The sequence below is a fragment of the Carassius gibelio genome, chromosome A17 (genome assembly GCF_023724105.1).
Source record: "Carassius gibelio isolate Cgi1373 ecotype wild population from Czech Republic chromosome A17, carGib1.2-hapl.c, whole genome shotgun sequence".
In the NCBI taxonomy this organism is placed as follows: Eukaryota; Metazoa; Chordata; class Actinopteri; order Cypriniformes; family Cyprinidae; genus Carassius; species Carassius gibelio.
Window position 1 is genome coordinate 5,510,653 of NC_068387.1, and position 21,143 is coordinate 5,531,795.

The 21,143-nt window shown below is 38.4% G+C and overlaps 1 protein-coding gene across 2 annotated transcripts in view; it reads left to right on the forward strand.

The window, feature by feature from the left end:
* ttc8 (tetratricopeptide repeat domain 8) overlaps positions 1–5,498 on the forward strand; it is a 39,399-nt gene extending 33,901 nt beyond the window's left edge. For both annotated transcript variants that reach the window (XM_052530060.1, XM_052530059.1), the window contains 2 exons: positions 3,676–3,759; positions 5,225–5,498. In XM_052530060.1, coding sequence (XP_052386020.1) covers positions 3,676–3,759; positions 5,225–5,341 — 201 coding nt within the window. In that variant the 3' untranslated portion in view covers positions 5,342–5,498. The remainder of the gene's footprint in view (positions 1–3,675; positions 3,760–5,224) is intronic.
* The last annotated feature ends 15,645 nt before the right edge of the window (positions 5,499–21,143 follow it).

A 21,143-nucleotide genomic window follows, 5' to 3' on the forward strand; every position in this document is an offset into this window, starting at 1 on the left:
TACCAAACGGTCATTTTTGAATATTAAATATTAAATATATGAAATATTTAAACTATAGTGTTTTTCTTTCATTTTCCCTGATTGAAGCCGTCAAAACTGACGTCTATTTGCGAAAATGTGCTGAGATGCACTTCTTTGATAACTTGTGGTTAAAGCTCACTTTACAGATGCTGCGGCGGAGGTACGTGCGATGGTAGAAGGGGCGTTTTGAATGTCTACCTACTGTATATGTCCAAGGTTGAAAATAAATGATGTTTGTAGTGAATGCCCCTATAAATGACCTTATTTTTACGATTATTTTTAATCCAAATGATGCATGTGCTAAGTGAGTGAAAATCAAAAACCTCGTTTCCACTGCAGGAACTCTACCCAGGAACTTGGGACTTTGGGCCAGGGGGGCAGGATTTCATCTCTGGGTGCCGCCATTGGCTAGCGGACCCCCACATGTTGTTAGCATTCCATTGAATCCCATTCATTTTGGCGTCACTTTGACAGTGAATAACTTTACATCTGAGGCGTTTAAAGACTCTATTTGTCCATTAATTATTTCTAAAGAAACACGAAAATCTATAAAGGCTCCATTACCTTGTATCTTATGTTATGGCCCTGTAGAAGCAGTTTTTGTAAAAATAGGCTAACGATTGCGTCATAACCTGCGATTCTCAGTCGCACAGTAGAGAAATTACCGTATGGACAGGAGGAGAAGCTTGCAGACAATATTTTACTGTCTATGAGGCAATCGGGGGGACGATTAATACTAAATACTATGCAAAATGATAAAATTATCAGAATACTTACCAAAATTTGAAAATATATTTCATTTTGGGTAAATCTGACAGATAATCTTTGGTCTGTTTTCAATTTATCTATGTTAAAATGAAAATAAAAAAGGCAAATTGATATAAAATTTAGTTTTATTGTAATGGCTGTATATATACACATATCCCTGAACTAAGAACATTTCTGCAGCTGTTATTATGTTTAAATGAAAACGAAAGGAGGCAGGGGTATTTAATATCATAATTTGTTTTATTGTAAATGTACAGAGAGGAAAATTGCAGTAGTCAAGACGAGCTGACCGATGTTATCAAACACTCTGCTGTTTGCAGAATTACCGGATTTACGTTGAATGAGTCGAATGAGCAAAGTCTGAACTACCGAAGATGCAAGTCCAAAATCAGCGTACTTTGTATTGAGAAACGCGCGCAGACCTACGTCATCAGACTATTTGCCTAATCTTCCTGGTACTTTACACTGTGGTGGAAACACAGAAAGCAACATGTCTGGGAGGATAAAGTTCCTGGTACAAATGTTCCGGTTAACTTCAGTGGAAACGCGATGTGTGTGTGCTCTCTCCCTTTCAAAATAACTTTCCCATTATTTTCAGTGACCGTTTGCTTCACGGCGCATATTAAAACATATTTAAATTATTTTTAACACTTGCTCTGTTGCGTCCATTGTAGGCGGAATTTAGCTGTTGCTGCGTGGTGCAGTTAACTCCACATCTGAGTCGCTGTCATCGTAATCCTGCGTGCTGCCAGGTGTTGAAGGGGTTCTTGCTGTCATGGATCGAAGCTAGTGCTCGTTGGCTTTAAAGCAGGAAACCCTCCTGCAGTCTTAACACACCCTCAGGTGCGCACGAACGCATTTAGAGTGTCTGTAATGAGCCGATTTCGTGTATGAGTAAAGAAGCCCTATGACTGCAACTACCATCAATTAAATCTTCATAAAAATCTGAAATGATCGTACATTATAGGATTTTTTTCATTATTGATCGTACACCGTACAGAGGTAAAAATGATTGTACAAATACAATAATTATCATATGTCTGGCAACACTTGCACATGTCGCTATACAGGCGTTAAGATAAAGCCTTTCAAGGTTAAAAAAAAAAAAGAATAGCATATATTTAAACCAAACAGGGCATGGATAAAAATCTTTGTTCTTATTTTTTTTTATATAATGAAGATAAAATAATGACAAAGACACACATTACAAAGGCACATAATATACAAATAAAACATACAGTACATTATTTTCAAGTACAGTAGGTGTATTTAGCCGAACATTCAAGAAACTGAATAAACAAATATAAAAATAAATCACTATATAAACTGATTCCTAAAGCAACTGTATTAAACATCTTCAGTCGAGAGCAGAGAGTGATTTTTCTCTTTGTGTTTTGTTGTTTTATTAACGTTAAAGGAATAGTTCACCCAAAAATAACAATTCTGTCTGCTGTCTGTCAATTCTGTCACAGTGTTTTATTTCTATACCACCATTTACTCACTCAAAAGTGGTTTCAAACCTGAATACCTTTCAAACCGGTTTCTTTTTTCTTCTGAGCATAAATGCTATTTTGAGAAATGGTTAAAACCAAATGGTTTCTGGTCCACAGAGACTTCCAGAGTATTTTTTGCTACTATCGGGTGTAAGCATCACTCAGAACAAGCACAGACCAGCGCTTGCAAAGGAAACATTTAAAAGCACAAGCAGATAATGAGAGAGTAACTCTAGCGCTGAGTTATCACTGCTGTGAATGATGTGGTGTTGTTCAGTATATGACCGAGGCTCCAGAACTACAGCTGGTCCCTTGAAATCCTTGAAAGTTTGTGAACCTGAACAAAATTTTTCATGGCCCTGGAAGTTTTTGAAAATAAGCGTACATTGACACAGGTCCTTGAAAGTGCTTGAATTTATTTTTTGCAAAAATCCATATTATTCCCCCTGGTCTGCTAATGTGTTATTTCACCAACACTTGCATACTAACTAGCTTGATTTACATTGGTTACGCACATTTATGCGTTACGTTAATGTTTCCCACGTGAGATACTATGTTTTGTACGTTGCCATGATTTTAGAGTGACCGTTTTTCCTGGATATGTCCTGTTTTGGATGTAAAAATTGCCTCATGATTTCTGAACCGCCCAAAATGTCAGTTCGGCTTTTGCTCTCTAGAGTCGTCAGTGATTGTGTTAGTTTTTGTATTAGAGTGCCGCAAGGGACAGTTTTCTTAATCCGGCTCCCACTGAATTTCCCGCTCACTTGATTTTTGTATCCCATTCCACCCGTTCCTGCAAACATTCTAATATTGCATAATTTTTGTGCATCTGGGGAGCATCTATCAAAACACTAAGTATTTAAATCTCTTTTAAGTAAGCACTCACTGTTCACTTTCACTTCTGTTTACTTGATCATGCACGCTCTGTGTAAAGTAAGATCAGATATTTGTCAATAAGCTCAGGATCTGTTGAGCAGCAAATCCTCCAGCATGGTCTATCAGCCATCTCTCTCTCCTCAACCGTAATCAGTCAAATCTGAGTCCTGCAGCTCGTGTTGAATGCAGGGTTGACAAGTCTGCACTTTTTTCTTATGGCTACTTTTAAACTGTTAATGGGTGGATTTTTCCCTGGGAATTAAAGGTTTGAAATGTTGCTTAAATGACATTTGACTGAAATGCTTGTATTGAAACATTTTGCATTCTGCCTATGATAAAACTGTGCTAGATGTTAAGTTTATAAACGATATGCATAACAGTAACTGTGAAAATATTATTTTAGGTATGGAAACACACATTTTCACACTACTTTAACCACCAACCAACCACACCCCACATGTGCCTTTAGAATCAGGATGGGCAACTGGACTCATGAAAGACTTTTGTTTTGGTACAGGCGAAAGCTTTTCTGCAGACTGCTGCTTCATTGTCTCCTCACATGTATGAGCCACATTTTAACTTTGCCATGCTCTCTGATAAGGTATGTCTCAGCACTGTGTGCTATTCTATCATTGTTTTAATGACATTATTTTAGGGATGCACCGATCATGATTTTTCATGGCCGATTCCGATACCGATTTTTTATTTTTATTTTTTATCTTAAAGCAACAAACAAGAAAGAAGGAAAGTATGCATAAACAAGATGTTTATTTGGTATTTAATAGGCCAAACTGGCTTTTGGCTATTGAAAACAATAACTGCAAACATCTGAAATTAACAGCTACATTACAGACATCAGCATTTAGCTTTTGTTTTTGAATTGGGTTGAAACTACAGAGAAGGCAATCAATCAATCAATCAATCACCTTTATTTATATAGTGCTTTAAACAAAATACATTGCGCCAAAGCACTGAACAACATTCATTTGGAAAACAGTGTCTCAATAATGCAAAATGACAGTTAAAGGCAGTTCATCATTGAATTCAGTTATGTCATCTCTGTTCAGTTGAAATAGTGTCTGTTTTAATTTGCAATCCAGTCAATGACTGCATAGTTCTACAATCCAAACAACACGCATTCAATAAGATGTTTCTTGATCAGCATTCAGTATTTTAGTTTTTAAATTTGGTTTTAAATAAAAAAAGGTCTTTACCAGTGTCTTTATTTACAGACTAAATAAAAGTATGCTATATAAATAGATTATTCCAAAATGTTAAAATCAAATAATGTTGGTGTGAATAAAACAAAGATGCAAAGTGTTTTCATTCATCCAATAATAAAAAAATTAGGGTAATGATTCACATCTATATTTTTTTCACTTGAGCCAATGAAAAATAAATAACTATTCTCTCAAGTAAAAAAATATAGATGTGAATCATTACCCTATTTTTTTTTAATTGGATGAATGAAACATTTTTTTCTCAGTGTGCTACAGCAGGTGATTTTTAAATCAAATTAAGTCGATGTAATTTTAAGGTAAAAAAAAATAACCAACTGTCGTTTACTTCTGGCTTTTCAAACGTGTAGGCAAGTTCCACTTTACAAAAAAAAAAAAAAGTTTTGTCACAGTTTAGTCCGTTTTGTTTCTCATCCAACACGTGAGATGTTGATCTGAACATCTCTTCACGGTCTACTCGTGTTCAGGGGCCGGACCGGTAACAGTAAGCTTGCGCAGCTTTAGTGAGCGCAGAAAAGGGACTCTTATTTGTGCATCAGTACACCAACGGCTGATCGCTTCCTGCTATCTGTGCCTCAGACATGTAGCTCTGCATTTCCAGTGCTGATCGGCTGCCCGTGTCCTCCGCACAGATTTCGAAATACTTCCACACAAATGACATAGCGAACAATTACAATGTAGTCTGTGCACGCGGCCGCAGTTCCGGAAAAATCGGCCTAAAGAAGACCAAAAACCGATTTATCGGTTCCGATTTAAGTCCGGTCAACCGGTGCATCCCTACACTATTTTATTATTGTATTGTAACTGACCTTTCTTTGTGACTTGAAGGTTGGTGATCTTCAGAGTAGTTACATGGCTGCTCAGAAATCAGAGGACGCTTTTCCTGAGCACGTGGACACCCAGCAGATCCTGAAAAACCTCAGACAGCATTTTTCCACTCTATAAAACAAATTAACAGTTATCACATCACTGACCAGGGATAGAATTGACCTGCAAGCATTGTAGTTATATATTGATATAGACATATTCTGCTTGGCACTATCTGAATACAATGTTTATCGTGAAAAAATTCAAATGATCATAAAAATTATTTGTTAACATGTTTGAGTCTCTATCATTGTATATTTTCAAATGTATAAACTAAGTTAACAAGTTTCATTTGTCACTGCACTGATAGAGCTTATTTACTTTATTTGTCTTCCTCCATTTTTCCTATGACGTTTAAATTAGGGGTTGCATCGATTAATCGACTAGTTGCTGGTCCTATAGAGGGTCCAACAGGATAAATCTTTGAAGGACTTCCTCATTTATGCTCCATTTGCAAACAGTTAAAATAACAAATAACATACATACTATGAAAGCACTCCAGATGCATTCAAGTAGGTCAAGTCAAGTCACCTTTATTTATATAGCGCTTTAAACAAAATACATTGCGTCAAAGCAACTGAACAACATTCATTAGGAAAACAGTGTGTCAATAATGCAAAATGACAGTTAAAGGCAGTTCATCATTGAATTCAGTGATGTCATCTCTGTTCAGTATAAATAGTGTCTGTGCATTTATTTGCAATCAAGTCAATGATATCGCTGTAGATGAAGTGATCCCAACCAAGCAAGCCAGAGGTGACAGCGGCAAGGAACCGAAACTCCATCGGTGACAGAATGGAGAAAAAAACCTTGGGAGAAACCAGGCTCAGTTGGGGGTCAGTTCTCCTCAGACCAGACGAAACCAGTAGTTCAATTCCAGGCTGCAGCAAAGTCAGATTGTGCAGAAGAATCATCTGTTTCCTGTGGTCTTGTCCTGGTGCTCCTCTGAGACAAGGTCTTTACAGGGGATCTGTATCTGGGGCTCTAGTTGTCCTGGTCTCCGCTGTCTTTCAGGGATGTAGAGGTCCTTTCTAGGTGCTGATCCACCATCTGGTCTGGATACGTACTGGATCCGGGTGACTGCAGTGACCCTCTGATCTGGATACAGACTGGATCTGGTGGCTACGGTGACCTCAGAATAAGAGAGAAACAGATAACAAAATATTAGCGTAGATGCCATTCTTCTAATGATGAAGCAAGTACATCGGGTGTTATGGGAAGTGTTCCCGGTTCCGGTTTACCTAATTAATGCAGCCTTAAACTCCTTTAACGGATTTGGATATTAAAAGCATATTAGTATGTTATGTGTAAGCCAGGTTAAAGAGATGGGTCTTTAATCTAGATTTAAACTGCAAGAGTGTGTCTGCCTCCCGAACAATGTTAGGTAGGTTATTCCAGAGTTTAGGCGCCAAATAGGAAAAGGATCTGCCGCCTGCAGTTGATTTTGATATTCTAGGTATTATCAAATTTCCTGAGTTTGGGAACGTAGCGGACATAGAGGATTATAATGTAAAAGGAGCTCATTCAAATACTGAGGTGCTAAACCATTCAGGGCATTATAAGTAATAAGCAATATTTTTCTATACATAATCTATACAATGTTTGATAGGGAGCCAGTGCAGCGATGACAGGACCGGGCTAATATGGTCATACTTCTTGGTTCTAGTAAGAACTCTTGCTGCTGCATTTTGGACTAGCTGTAGTTTGTTTAACAAGCGTGCAGAACAACCACCCAATAAAGCATTACAATTGTCTAACCTTGAGGTCATAAATGCATGGATTAACATTTCTGCATTTGACATTGAGAGCATAGGCCATAATTTAGATATATTTTTGAGATGGAAAAATGCAGTTTTACAAAAGCTAGAAATGTGGCTTTCTAAGGAAAGATTGCGATCAAGTAGCACACCTAGGTTCCTAACTGATGACGAAGAATTGACAGAGCAGCCATCAAGTCTTAGACAGTGTTCTAGGTTATTACAAGCAGAGTTTTTAGGTCCTATATTTAACACCTGTTTTATCAGAATTTAGCAGTAAGAAATTACTCGGTCATCCAATTTTTTATATCGATTATGCATTCCATTAGTTTTTCAAATTGGTGTGTTTCACTGGGCCACAAAGAAATATAGAGCTGAGTTTCTTTAGCATAACAGTGAAAGCTAACACCATGTTTCCTGATGATATCTTCCAAGGGTAACATATAAGGTGTGAAGAGTAGCGGCCCTAGTACTGAGCCTTGAGGTACTCCATACTGCACTTGTGGTCGATATGATACATCTTCATTCACTGCTACAAACTGATGGCGGTCATATAAGTACGATTTAAACCATGCTAATGCACTTCCATTAATGCCAACAAAGTGTTCAAGTCTATGCAAAAGAATATTGTGGTCAATTGTGTCAAATGTAGCACTAAGATCCAATAGAACTAATAGAGAGATACAACCACGATCAGATGATAAGAGCAGGTTATTTGTAACTCTAAGTAGAGCAGTCTCAGTACTATGATATGGTCTAAATCCTGACTGCAAATCCTCACATATACCATTTTTCTCTAAGAAGGAATATAATTGTGAGGATACCACCTTTTCTAGTATCTTGGACAGAAAGGGGAGATTCGAGATTGGTCTATAATTAACTAGTTCTTTGGGATCAAGTTGTGGTTTTTTGATGAGAGGCTTAATAACAGCCAGTTTGAAGGTTTTGGGGACATATCCTAATGACAATGAGGAATTAATAATAGTCAGAAGAGGACCTATGACTTCTGGAAGCACCTCTTTTAGGAGCTTAGATGGTATAGGGTCTAACATACATGTTGTTGGTTTAGATGATTTAACAAGTTTATACAATTCTTCCTCTCCTATAGTAGAGAATGAGTGGAACTGTTCCTCAGGGGGTCTATAGTGCACTGTCTGATGTGATACTGTAGCTGACGGCTGAATGGTTGCAATTTTATCTCTAATAGTACCGATTTTAGAAGTAAAGTAGTTCATAAAGTCATTACTGCTGTGGTGTTGGGAAATGTCAACACTTGTTGATGCTTTATTTTTCGTTAATTTAGCCATTGTATTGAATAAATACCTGGGGTTATGTTTGTTTTCTTCTAAAAGAGAAGAAAAGTAATCAGTTTTTAATGCTTTTCTGTAGCCTTCCTGCCAAGCAATACGAAATACCTCTAGTTTTGTTTTCCTCCAGCTGCGCTCCATTTTTCGGGCTGCTCTCTTTAGGGTGCGAGTACGCTCATTATACCATGGTGTCAAACTGTTTTCCTTAACCTTCATTAAGCGTAAAGGAGCAACTGTATTTAAAGAGCTAGAAAAGAGAGAGTCCATAGTTTCTGTTACATCATCAAGTTGTTCTGAGGTTTAGGATATGCTAAGGAATTTGGATACATCAGGAAGATAACTTAAAAAGCAGTCTTTTGTGGTAGAAGTGATGGTTCTTCGATACTTGTAACAAGAAGTAGAATTTACAATTTTGGCTATATGAAGTTTGCACAGAACTAAATAATGATCTGAGATATCATCACTTGGCTGAATAATTTCAACACTATCAACATCAATTCCATGTGACAGTATTAAATCTAGAGTATGATTTCGACAATGAGTAGGTCCTGAAACATGTTGTCTAACACCAATAGAGTTCAGAATGTCTATAAATGCTGACCACAATTCATCTTTTTCGTTATCAACATTTATATTAAAATCACCAACTATTAAAACTTTATCTGCAGCCAGAACTAACTCGGATGTAAAATCACCAAACTCTTTAATAAAGTCTGTATGGTGCTCTGGTGGCCTGTATACAGTAGCCAGTACAAATTGACATTGACATTGACATTACTTCAAACCAGTTATACTTGAAGCCTGCCCTCTGAGAAATCCTGAAAACGTTGTTATAATTTGAAGCAACACCTCCATCTTTGCCTTTTAGACGCGGCTCAACAGTAATCTTGGGGGGTGGACTCATTTAAAATAATGTAATCATCAGGTTTAAGCCATTTTTCTGTGAAACAGAGCACATCTAGATTATGATCAGTGATCTTATTATTTACAAAAAGTGTTTTCGTAGAAATGGATCTGATATTCAATAAGCCAATCTTTATCATTTGTTTATCCATATTGCATTTGTTTTTTATTTGTTGAACCTCAATTAAATTGTTAACCTTAACTTGGTTTGGACGTTTTTTGTATTTTCTAGTTCGTGGAACAGACACAGTCTCTATAGTGTGATATCTAGGTGAAAGAGTCTCTATGTGCTGAGAATTAACTGACCTCTGTGACGGGAGGCAGCTAGCAGACGGTCGGTTTAGCCAGTCTGTCTGCTTCCTGACCTTGGCCCCAGTTAGTCAAGTATAAACACTAAGACTATGTGCCATATTTCTAGACAGAAGAGTGGCGCCACCCCAGGAGGGATGAAGACCATCTCTTTTAAACAGGTCAGGTCTGCCCCAAAAGCTCGTCTAATTGTCTATGAAACCTATGTTATTCTGTGGGCACCACTTAGACATCCAGCCATTGAGTGATGACAATCTGCTATGCATCTCATCACCACGGTAAGCAGGGAGGAGACCAGAGCATATTACAGTGTCTGACATCGTGCTTGCAAGTTCACACACCGCTTTAATGTTATTTTTAGTGATCTCCGACTGGTGAAGTCGAACATCATTAGCGCCGGCATGAATAACAATCTTACTGTATTTACGTTTAGCATTAGCCAGCACTTTTAAATTTGCCTTGATGTCAGGCGCTCTGGCTCCCGGTAAACATTTGACTATGGTGACTGCATGGTGTCTCTATATACACGTTCCGTACAATAGAATCACCAATAACTAGAGCACTTTCATCAGGTTTCTCAGTGGGTGCATCACTGAGTGGGGAGAACCTGTTAAATGTTTTGATCGGAACAGAAGAGCGGTGTTTTGACCCATGACTACGCTGCCTCACCGTCACCCAGTTGCCCTGCTGCAGGGGCTCTGCTGGAACCGGACAATGTACAGGAATCCCTGAGCTAGACGCATCCAAAGCCGTATCTAGAGCCCTAACATTCTTACTGTCCTCAATTAAAGTTTGGATGCGTGTCTCTAATTCTGAAATCTTCTCTGTCAGCCTAACTATTTCCCTGCATTTATCACATGTGAATCCCTCATCAGCGACAGAGATAGATAAACTGTACATGTGGCAAGAGGTGCAAATAACGATAGTAGGCGAAGCCATTACTCACCGTGCTTGATGAAATATTCTTACTGCTGTTGTTTGGTGAACTTTTGATTATGTAACTGGACGCTGAAAATTGAACGGGAGAACGCACATTCTAAACAGCTGATTGTACAAGTTAATCACTGTTCTCATCTAATGCACTGCTGCTCTGTAGAGCACACACACAGGCTTCAGACAGCAGCTCGTACATCACGTGTAGATCTCACGTGCACAGAATCCTACAGCGTGGAAATGTACTGTCAATGATGTTCTGTGATTTCTCAATAAAATAGCTTAGAAACTGAAAAGTTCAATAACTTATTTCTTAATAACTAAATCCCACAGCTTCACCAGTAGAGATGCTGCCATGTAGAATTAATCACACACTAATCATTCATTCATTAATGACGTCATCAGCGACTAGTCGACTTCGACTCGACTTTCATCACATAAAAGTCGACTTTAAAATATCACTAGTCGTTCAACCCCTAGTTTAAATTTGTCATATTCTTCAATCTCTTAACCTTTAGCAAAACTTTTAACCTGTAGTTTTGATTCTCGCTGGGTCTCTCGCGAGAAGTAAATCAAACTTGTGTTGCAAGGCTCGTGATTGGCTATTCACCAGTGATGTCACACATTCATGTGCACGCTCTCCACAAACTCAGGATCAAAGCCTGAGTTGACAACGAAAGTTGATGATCAGCATCACGGTACCAACAGAGCCGGATTGGAGAGGTTTGGTTATGTTAACTCAAAACTAATCCTGTAACTGAATTTGTTCAGCTACCATCATGGTACAGGCCCCTGATGTTTGCTGATTCAGTTGTGTTTGATCAGGGTCCTGTTCTTCTTGCGCTCTATATTATTGTTGGGGATTTTACATGTTCCAAGATTAATTCTCTGAAGCTCATCCTAGAGTTGCTGTGATAGCAACAGGTCCGTCAACTCAAACCTCTCAAACTCAAAAAAGGATCAGGCTTATCTCACATAAACAGTATTTGATTGCATCTGAAAGTCTGTCCAAGCCACTGCTACTTTTTTATAAGTATTGTAGTATTATTTTGTAAATAATTAAAATGTTGCATGATCTATAATAATAGACACCACCTCATTTAGAGATTAATTCGTGAAGGAATAATTATCTCATAATTTTATCAGAGTCATACACTCATTACCTACAGCTTGAATGAGTCATGCATTAGTTTGAGCCTTGATGCTGGTGGCTTTAATCAATCACAGGAGATGCACTTCTCAAATTTCAAAATGATGTTCTGGTGCACAATTAATATCAAGTTAAGCCTATGTCTAAATGGATATTATGGATTAAGAAACTTTAATTCATGCTGTCATGTTTAATAAATCCGCTTCCAAATGAAATGAATTGCTAATTACAATACTCTTGATTTAAATAAAATTCAAAGCCTGTAGAATTACTTAATTTTTTTAGAAATAATTGGAAATCTACGGGAGGGGACATGTTCGGTTCACTTAGTTTTGTCATGGCCACAAGATATTAATTCAGCGGAATGTGATAAAATGTGGTGGCCTTGAGATCCTGTTTTGAGAGAACAACATCTGTTTCTCGTGGCCAGTACCGCCGCTCCCTATACACAGAGTACGCAGTTTATGTAGGGCACCAACTTCCAGGGGCACTCAAAAAAAATAAAACTAATAAAATAAGTTTATAAGCACACGTGTTTTATTAAAGTTCTATTTTGAGCCCTTATGGTAGGTGTGGGGTTTATTTTTTTTAATTTTTTTGGCACAACAATACTGTTCAGCCTAGGACACCAATTGGGCCAGCAGCGGTCCTGCCCATGGCCACGAGTTTAATGCCTGAACAAACCTGCATGACCATAGCATTTATTATGATTAATGTTGTAATAAAGTAGTGCAATATGATACATTTGTCATTACATGTTCTTAAACAGAAAGTTATTTATTTGTATTTTTTTTTTAAGAATGTTAATGATTATTTTAATGGAGGCTTTGAAATACCTTTTAATGTACATATATATCAAACATTCCACAAGCAATACATTGTCAGAAATAAGATGTTATTGTACAGTTTTTGCCCATCCAATTGGTCTGAGCCTTTTTAGCATTACAAATAGGCCTCAGGTACGACATTTTGAGAACTTTGCAAGCATGGTGACATTGAGAATCAGAATAAGAGGAGGACAAAGAGAGAGAGGAATCGGATGTGGAAGAGGATGTAGACAAAGACGAGGACCAGTGCGGAGACATGTATCAGATGACATCAGGGCTGTATACTCTGGTTGACCATGTGATGAATCATGGCCTATCCACGAGGGAGGCTGTGGGTAAAGAGTCCATCGTTACCTCAGTCGCTACACAGTAGCATCAATAATAAGGACATTCAGACTGGAGAACAGATATATCCTCAAGTTTCTACTCCAGACTGTACCTGCTAAATGAGTCACATGATTCTGTATCATATTACTGTACTAACTACTATACAAAAATGGGTAGTGCTGTGAACTATATGTAAAGGAATACCATCACATATATGTGTACAGTTTGAAAGTACAGTATGTGTTGTGATGGGAGGAGACGATGACAGACATGGTGGGCATGGCGGAACAGGGACAGAGAAATTGGGTTTTAGTCGACAGCCTCAACCAACCACAGGGTAAAATGACAATAAGAGAAGTCTCTTACCCCTTTGGTGGCTGGGAGGCTGTCTCCTTTATTCCTCCGTCCCAGTCCAGGTTTTCGCGATGTTTTGCAATCAAGAGGGAGTGACGTCATCAGGTGTTCCTAACTGTGCTGTCTAGGCTTCGCCTTGCCAGTATTCTCCACCACTGTGACGGGAGGAGCACAAGACAGACACAGTGAGTGGTGTCAGGCCTCAAAGAGGCTTTTATTAAAAGAAAAAATCTAATTTAAGGGGATAAAGGTGGTCAAAGGGGAAAAGTGTCCAAAACAATCATAGTTCAGATAAGTAGTGCTCCAATTTTTTTATGATTGTCTTCTACGTAAGCATCCCGCTAGAGACAAATAGTCCACAAAGACAAGCAGGTACGCATTCTGGTGTGTACTTCGGGGCATTGGTCCCATGATATCAACACCTAAAATTTCGTTGGGATGTGATGTACTAACTTGTTGTATTTTTCCAGCAGGTTTCCGATTTTCTCCTTTGAGCATTTGACATTTGATACACCTTTTAACATGATTTTTCACATCTGCCCACATCCCAGGACAAAATGCAACATCATGCAGCCTCTGGTAAGTCTTGTAAATCCCCATGTGACCACTCAAAGTATTTGAATGATAGTGTTGGAGGAGGGGCAAAACCAGAGTGCTGGGAATGTATACACGATAATGGTGGCGGTCAGTCTTCAGCGGAGTTGTGTGGTACAATTTATCTTCAATAACCATACTGGTCCCTTAGTTGATCTTCATTTTCTGCCAATGTTTGGAATATCTTTATGACTGCAGAGTCCTTGTGTTGTTCCTCCCATATAGCAGCAGCAGTGATTGGGAGGTCTGATTCCTCTGTGCAACTGGCATATACATTGCAACTGGGCTGGGCATGGATCCGAGAGAGTGCATCACGTGCGACATTTAACTTTCCTTTACGATATTCAATTACAAAATCAAACTTTTGCAACTGAAGCACCCATCTAATGAGACAGCTGGTGGTTCTTGTAGAGCTCATTACCCACTTCAGAGCTGAGTGATCGGTCACAACAGTGGATGCTGCCAACTTTCCAGAGCCCATATGACAGCAAGGCATTCCTTCTCAGTCGGGGAGTAAATTGCTTCGGCCTTATTTAAGGTTTCGGCTAGCAGAGGGAATCACCTGCTCAGACCCCTGGTCCCTCCGTTGATTCAACACAGCACTTAGTCCACCTTGCATCCATATATACAATAAATGGAAGGTCAAGGTTGGGATGTCCGAGAAAGGAAGGTAAGGTGAGGCATGCTTTTAGTTGTTCAAAAGCTTGCTGACATTGAGAAGACCAATGAAATGCACAACCTTTTTTCTTCAAGGAATTAAAGGGTTGGTTCACCCAGATAGCAAAATTATGTCATTAATAACTCTCTGTCATTAACACCCTCATGTTGTTCCAAACCCGTAAGACCTCCGTTTATCTTCTGAACACAGTTTAAGATATTTTAGATTTAGTCGGGGAGCTCTCAGTCCCTCCATTGAAGCTGTGTGTACGGTACACTGTCCAGGTCCAGAAAGGTAAGAAAAACATCATCAAAGTAGTCCATGTGACATCAGAGGGTCCGTTAGAATATTTTGAAGCATAGAAAATACATTTTGGTCCAAAAATAGCAAAAACTACGACTTTCTTCAGCATTGTCTTCTCTTCCGTGTCTGTTGTGAGAGTTCAAAACAAAGCAGTCTGGATATCTGGTTTACAAACGAATCATTCAATGTAACCGGATCTTTGTGAACCAGTTCACCAAATCCAACTGAATCATTTTAAACGGTTCGAGTCTTCAATACGCATTAATCCACAAATGACTTTTTTAATGTGGCTGACACTCCCTCTGAGTTCAAACAAATCAATATCCCGGAGTAATTCATGTACTCAAACAATACACTGACCTGAACTGCTGTGAAGATAGAACTGAAGATGAGCCCAGGAACAACACGAGGGTAAGTTATTAATGACATAATTTTGCTATCTGGGTGAACTAACCCTTTAAGGGGCTCTGCGTTCCTTGAGAAGTTTGGTACAAACCGGTGATACCACCCGGCAAGTCCAAGGAAACGCTGAACATCTTTGAGGTTACAAGGTACAGGGTATTCCCGTACAGCTTCAACCTTTCTAGGGTCTGCTGAAATTCCATGACTGTTCACTACGTGTCCAAGAAATGTCAACTCTTGAAGACAAAACTTGCTTTTTTTCAGGTTGATAGTCAAGCCTGCAGTTTGCAAATGATGGAGAATGGTTTGGAGATTGAGGAAGTACTGGTCCATAGATGGTGAGCAAACTATAATGTCATCAATATAAATGAAGCATATGCTACCTTGTAGTTCTACTGAAACAGTCTTCGTCAGCCTTTGGAAAGTCGCTGGGGGATTTTTTAACCCAAATGGCATGACTTTAAACTGATATAGTCCTCCTGATGGAGTGATAAAGGTGGTCATAGGTTTGCTAGCTGGATCCATTGTCACCTGCCAGTAGCCACTGTTTAGGTCGATGGTAGAAAAGATAGCTGCACCAGAGAGGGATTCAAGAATTTCAGGAATGTTTGGGGGAGGGTATGCATCACTTTCTGATATAGCATTAACTTTCCGATAATCAACACAGAATCGCATTTTACCGTCTTTTTTTGGTACTAGAACAACTGGTGATGACTAGACCGAATGAGGTGGTTCCACGATACCTGCCTTTAACATTTCTTCTTGAAGGAATACTTCCTGTCCATCACGTTAATCTGCAGTCCACTGAGGAAGATGAAGTCTAAACCCAGAATCACTGCATAGGCAAGAGATTTGGACATAAGGACAGCAACCCGTACTGTGAAAGTCTTACTGTGGAGAACAATCTGAAGATTTATCCATCCTAATGGTACTTCTGCTTCACCATTAGCTAAGTAAAGAGAACCAAGAGTCCATGGTTGAAGGTTGTCTTGCGGTTTGAGTTCTGTCCATAGGTTCTCATGGAGAAGGGTGTAACTTGCGCCTGTATCAATAATGGCCTTCCCTCTCCACACACTAAAAAATGCAAGTAACCCAACTATGGGTTGGTATAGCACCTTCCCATCTATGGGTTACTTCAACCCAACCCATTGGGTTAAAATCCTGTTGGGTTAAAAGTTACCCAACAGTTGAGTTAATTATTTATATTAATTAAGATCAGTATTTTTTTTTAATAAAAAATGACTTAATACAACCATATTTTGAAACTACTTTGTTGTAAATTACAGATTTTATTTTTGTATGCAAATAACACATTTACAAATATACTTTAAAATATTTTATTTAAATGTACAAGAATGTGTAAAAATACAACTGACATTTTCAAGATGTACAAATGTGTCAATTCATACTCCTATCAAAACACACAAACATGCAAATACAGTTCACAGCTGTTGGACCTGTAACCCGAAGGGTGGGTTAAATGCAGAGCACCAATTCCGAATATGGGTTACCATACTTTGCAAATTACGACTTTCAAATAAAATGAACCTAACATATAATAATAAAACAAAAAATAAAATAAAGTAATAATAATAAAAATATACCAGCTGCTGGACCTACTGATGATCAATAAAATAAAAAAGTTTTTTACTGATTACAAAATACAAAGTTTTTAAGGAGGAGACAGTGTGCAGAAGAAACTATTAAAGACTGTGTGTTCCAAAAACTCTCAAATGGGAGCAGAGGGCTTTGGGTAGTAGATGTCATATACAAAGAAAAGTTTAAAACACAGATCGACTGCTTGTAGTATCGTCTCCTGTTCCAGTTTTCCTTGTCACCAAGCACCAGGACATGTGGATTCTGGCTTGTCTCGTGATTCATGTACAGCACTATATATTAGTGCCAACCTTGAAAGAATTAAAAAAAAAAGTTCAGTTAACATGCATTGTGATGATATTTCATTGATACACTCGCTTTACAAATGAGTGAATTTAAATGAGTTAAAAGCTATAGCGAATTTAAATTGGTTAAAGTGATAATTCACCCATAAATGAAAGGAAGCTTTGTTGGACAGAATGCAACAATACACTTATTTCACCTCATTCTGTCTTTTTTCATAATTGTTGGAAGTCATAGGTCTAAGTAAAATTGAAAACTTATGTACCATTAATTTAAATAGGTTACTTACCTTGAAATGTTTCTAACAGGCAGAAATTCTATTGTTGCAATTTTTCCTTCACGAAAAAGTCCATTGTCTAGAACATAAGTATAAACACATTTAGTACAACACATTTAAAATACCATGTTAATCAATCTAGCTTCATAAGAGAAACTGCTGTAATTATAGGGTATTCCAATAGATGCATAAAAATATTCAATATGTATAAACCATAAAAACACTATTACTGTACAATTAATTAGTGCTGGTGCGCTCAGACGAATATGGTTTCTGTTTTACGCTCCCCTCTTAAAGGTTGGTTGTAGGAGTAGGAGTGTGAGCTCAGAGGTCGCTCGAGCAGCTTCTTTTACTGGTCCGATTCGATAAATGGTCTTAATTCTACCGATTTCGGCAAACTTTCACATTTCACCGGAGTTTTTTATCAACTTTAAGTAACGTTAATACTTGTATAAAAAGTTTTGCAGCTAATCTTTTAATGTATTAATGCTGGCGAACAAACAGGAATATGATTCTTCTCTGGGGAAAACTAAAGAGAATAAAAACGTATTTAACGTATAAAAAAATAATAATTAACGTCTCAGACACCTAACTTAATGTTATAACAGTTATATGCATCAAACCATTATATTAACAGTTACTTACCCTTCATAATCACCCTTCATACAGGAACCAGTAGTGGTGTTCTCTTTCAAGATCAAATGTGATCCTGTTGCAGACACAGTGTTGCTGGAAGGTGTGGTTGACGGGTGTGGAGGACCACCAGACTTCAAAGGTTGGAAAGACCGCTTGTTACTAAGGAGTCGATGCGTTACAGAAGGCTGGTTGGAAGGAGCAGGACTAAAGTGAGAACAATTCCCAGGTGAATGATAACCTTTGCACCGCCAGTATAGTACTTGAGGCATCTCTACAGATTGGCCAGAGTTAGGCCTTGGTGGCAAGGCAGGTGGTTTAATACCTTTATGTCCCTCATATTGTATTTGTTGTGCATGATCTTTCTCCAGCTGATGACCCAGCTTCACCAACCCCTCAACAGTACTTACTCGACCACGTAGCTGGCTGGCAAGGTATGGTTTGATGTTTTTAAGAATCATTTTTACCATGTCATTTTCTGTTAGAGCAGGCTTCCACCTCTTGCAGAGAGCTCGATACGAGAACACAGAATCCCTAATGGATTCTTTCTCTCCCTGAATTCTAATTCTGATCAGCAAGCTCATCCTCATCCTCAGAAAGGAAGGCAGAAAGAAAAGTAGATTCAAACTCCTCCCATGTGGAAATAAAAGATCTGGCAACCTCCCACCCGTCACAGGCTGTTCCACAAAGTACAGTTCGAAAAGTGGCCAGCAGGTCTGTATCAACCAGGGGATGATATGCTAAAAAATCTTGACAACGGGTCAAATATAACAAAGGGTCAGGGTCATCTGATGGACATCCAAAGGTGGCAAATGTTAACTTCAGATGGTTACTTTTTACTACTGCAGTAGTGGGAAGAGGAGCGGGTATGGTCACTGAAGCAGTGGGAGGTAATAAGGAGAGGGAGGTAGTGTCAGATGGGGCATTTTTCTCAAGCAGATCCACTAATTTACTTTCTTGGACTTTACATTGGTCCAACATATCAATTCAATTCAGTTCAATTCAAGTTTATTTGTATAGTGCTTTTTACAATACAAATCGTCACAAAGCAACTTGACAAAAAAATGTTTCAACAATATTTAGTAGTAGCTTATAAGTGGTGACTGTCAGTTTGTGCACGTATGACAGGATTTTTCAGAAAAATTAATACAAGACGTAGTCAGCCAGATGATGAACATTAAAAACAGCAGCTATTATATGATGCAGTCACACTTGTAGCAATAATTGTTAGTTCTGTTTGTTGATTCAGCATCATCTGAGGTCCTCTGAGGGTCAGCATCATCTCTTCTCAGGTGTTCTGGATCCAGACTGGAGCTTGTGTAAATCCTAGTTAAACATAGAAACAAATAGAGACATCATTAGCATAGCTGCTGTTCCAACAAAGTAAAATTAATTTGTTTAAACCAAGCTAAAGAATGCACATTTTATCAGATAACTACACTCACAATTTAAGAGATGCATTATTTGAATGCTTGGCAAAAGAGATGCATTTTTAATCTATATTTAAACAGACAGAGTGTGTCTGAACCCCAAACATTATGAGGAAGACTATTCCTGGGTTTTTTGGAGCCAAATGTGAAAAAGCTCTACCTCCTTTAGTGGACTTTGCTATCCTAGGAACTACCATCGTTTTGTGACCTTAAAGAGCCAGTAAGATGAAAATTCTAAGCTTCCTATCACTGTTTATAAGTCCTGTACATTAGGTTTAAATCCATCCAAGGTTAAAAAACATTGTCATTTTGTCAAAATAGCATTTTAAAATTACCTCAATTCTCAGAGATCCCCAAACGGTTCGCGCGAAGCTGTTCAAAAGATTCAGTTTCCTTAAACCCCACCTTTCTGTAGCATACTGTGTTCTGATTGGTCAACTAACATAGTTTTGATTGGTTGTTCCACACACAACTTCACGGTAAACAGTGCGTTAGCATCTGTTTTGGGTGAATTATGTCTTATTCCTCTCACCGCGAAGCATACAGTAAAATAAAAAACTTGAACAGTCTCGCTGCTTTTTCTTCTGTGTGTGTGTATTCAAGCCGCGCGCTTCAGTTTGAATCTGAATAGAGCGTTCAGCGCGGGGGCGTGGTCACATTAGATATAATGAAGAGAGACGTGAAAAACAGACATTGTGTTGTTTTCATATGGATTACTTTATCACAGAATATCTGTTAGCAGCACTTATTTAGTTTTAAAGAAGACATGTCAAGCTTTCTATAGATATCTCTCTCATGTCTCTTCGTTGAGTATTCACGGAGTTACGCTTCATTTTAATGATGTGTTTGTAAATGAAGATTAGCGCAGATAAAGGCTGCAGACAGCACACATACTGATAAGATGCTCGGGAGAAAACAGACACATAACTTCATAATCAAACTTCGCGTTGTGATTCGGAGATGCTCGTTGGTCTAAATAAAGTTGGTAATGAACCCTCTTTTATGGCCAAATGCTTTGAAAATCCCGCTGTACTCACCGAGATTAGAAAAGCAGTCATCAATGAAATGGATTTGTTGTACTGCTCTGGTATTGTGGTAAAAAAGAATTTTAGCCATTGGTTCTTCTGATCTTCATTCTTTGGCAGTGAAAATAAAAAAAAACTTGCCTTTACAATTAAAAACACACTGTCTCCTCGACATGATGCTCTCACACCAACCAGAGCGTCTGTGTGTGTGTGTGGGGGGGGGGGGGGCAGGTCAGAGGTCAGTTTCTCCCAAGACGGTAGGCGGAGAATATTATGCAAAGTGTTCTTAGTGACGTACATAGAGATGGGCAAAAGATTTGAAATCTATAACGACTCGTTTCAGCGATTCAGAGTCGACTCCTTACTTTAGAAGACAATAACTTTATAAATCGTGTACTTTTTGGTTTAATTACTTTGCACATTGTTTACACTGATGGACAGCTACATCATACACTGTAATACAGGTCATTTTTGATTTCCCATCTGTGTGGCTCTTTAAGGAGCATGATGGATTGTAACGTGGAAGAAGGCTAGTTAGGTACGCAGAAGCTAAACCATTTAGGGTCTTATAGGCAAGTAAAGATAATTTGTAACTGATACACAACTTAATAGTTAGCCAGTGCAGAGACTGTAAAATTGGGGTAATATGATCATATTTTCTTGACCTGGTAAGGACTCTAGCTTTTGCATTTTGGACTACCTGTAGCTTGTTTATTGAAGAATCAGGACAACCACCTAGAAGTGCATTACAATAGTCCAGTCTAGTCCATGAATGCATGAACTAGCTTTTCT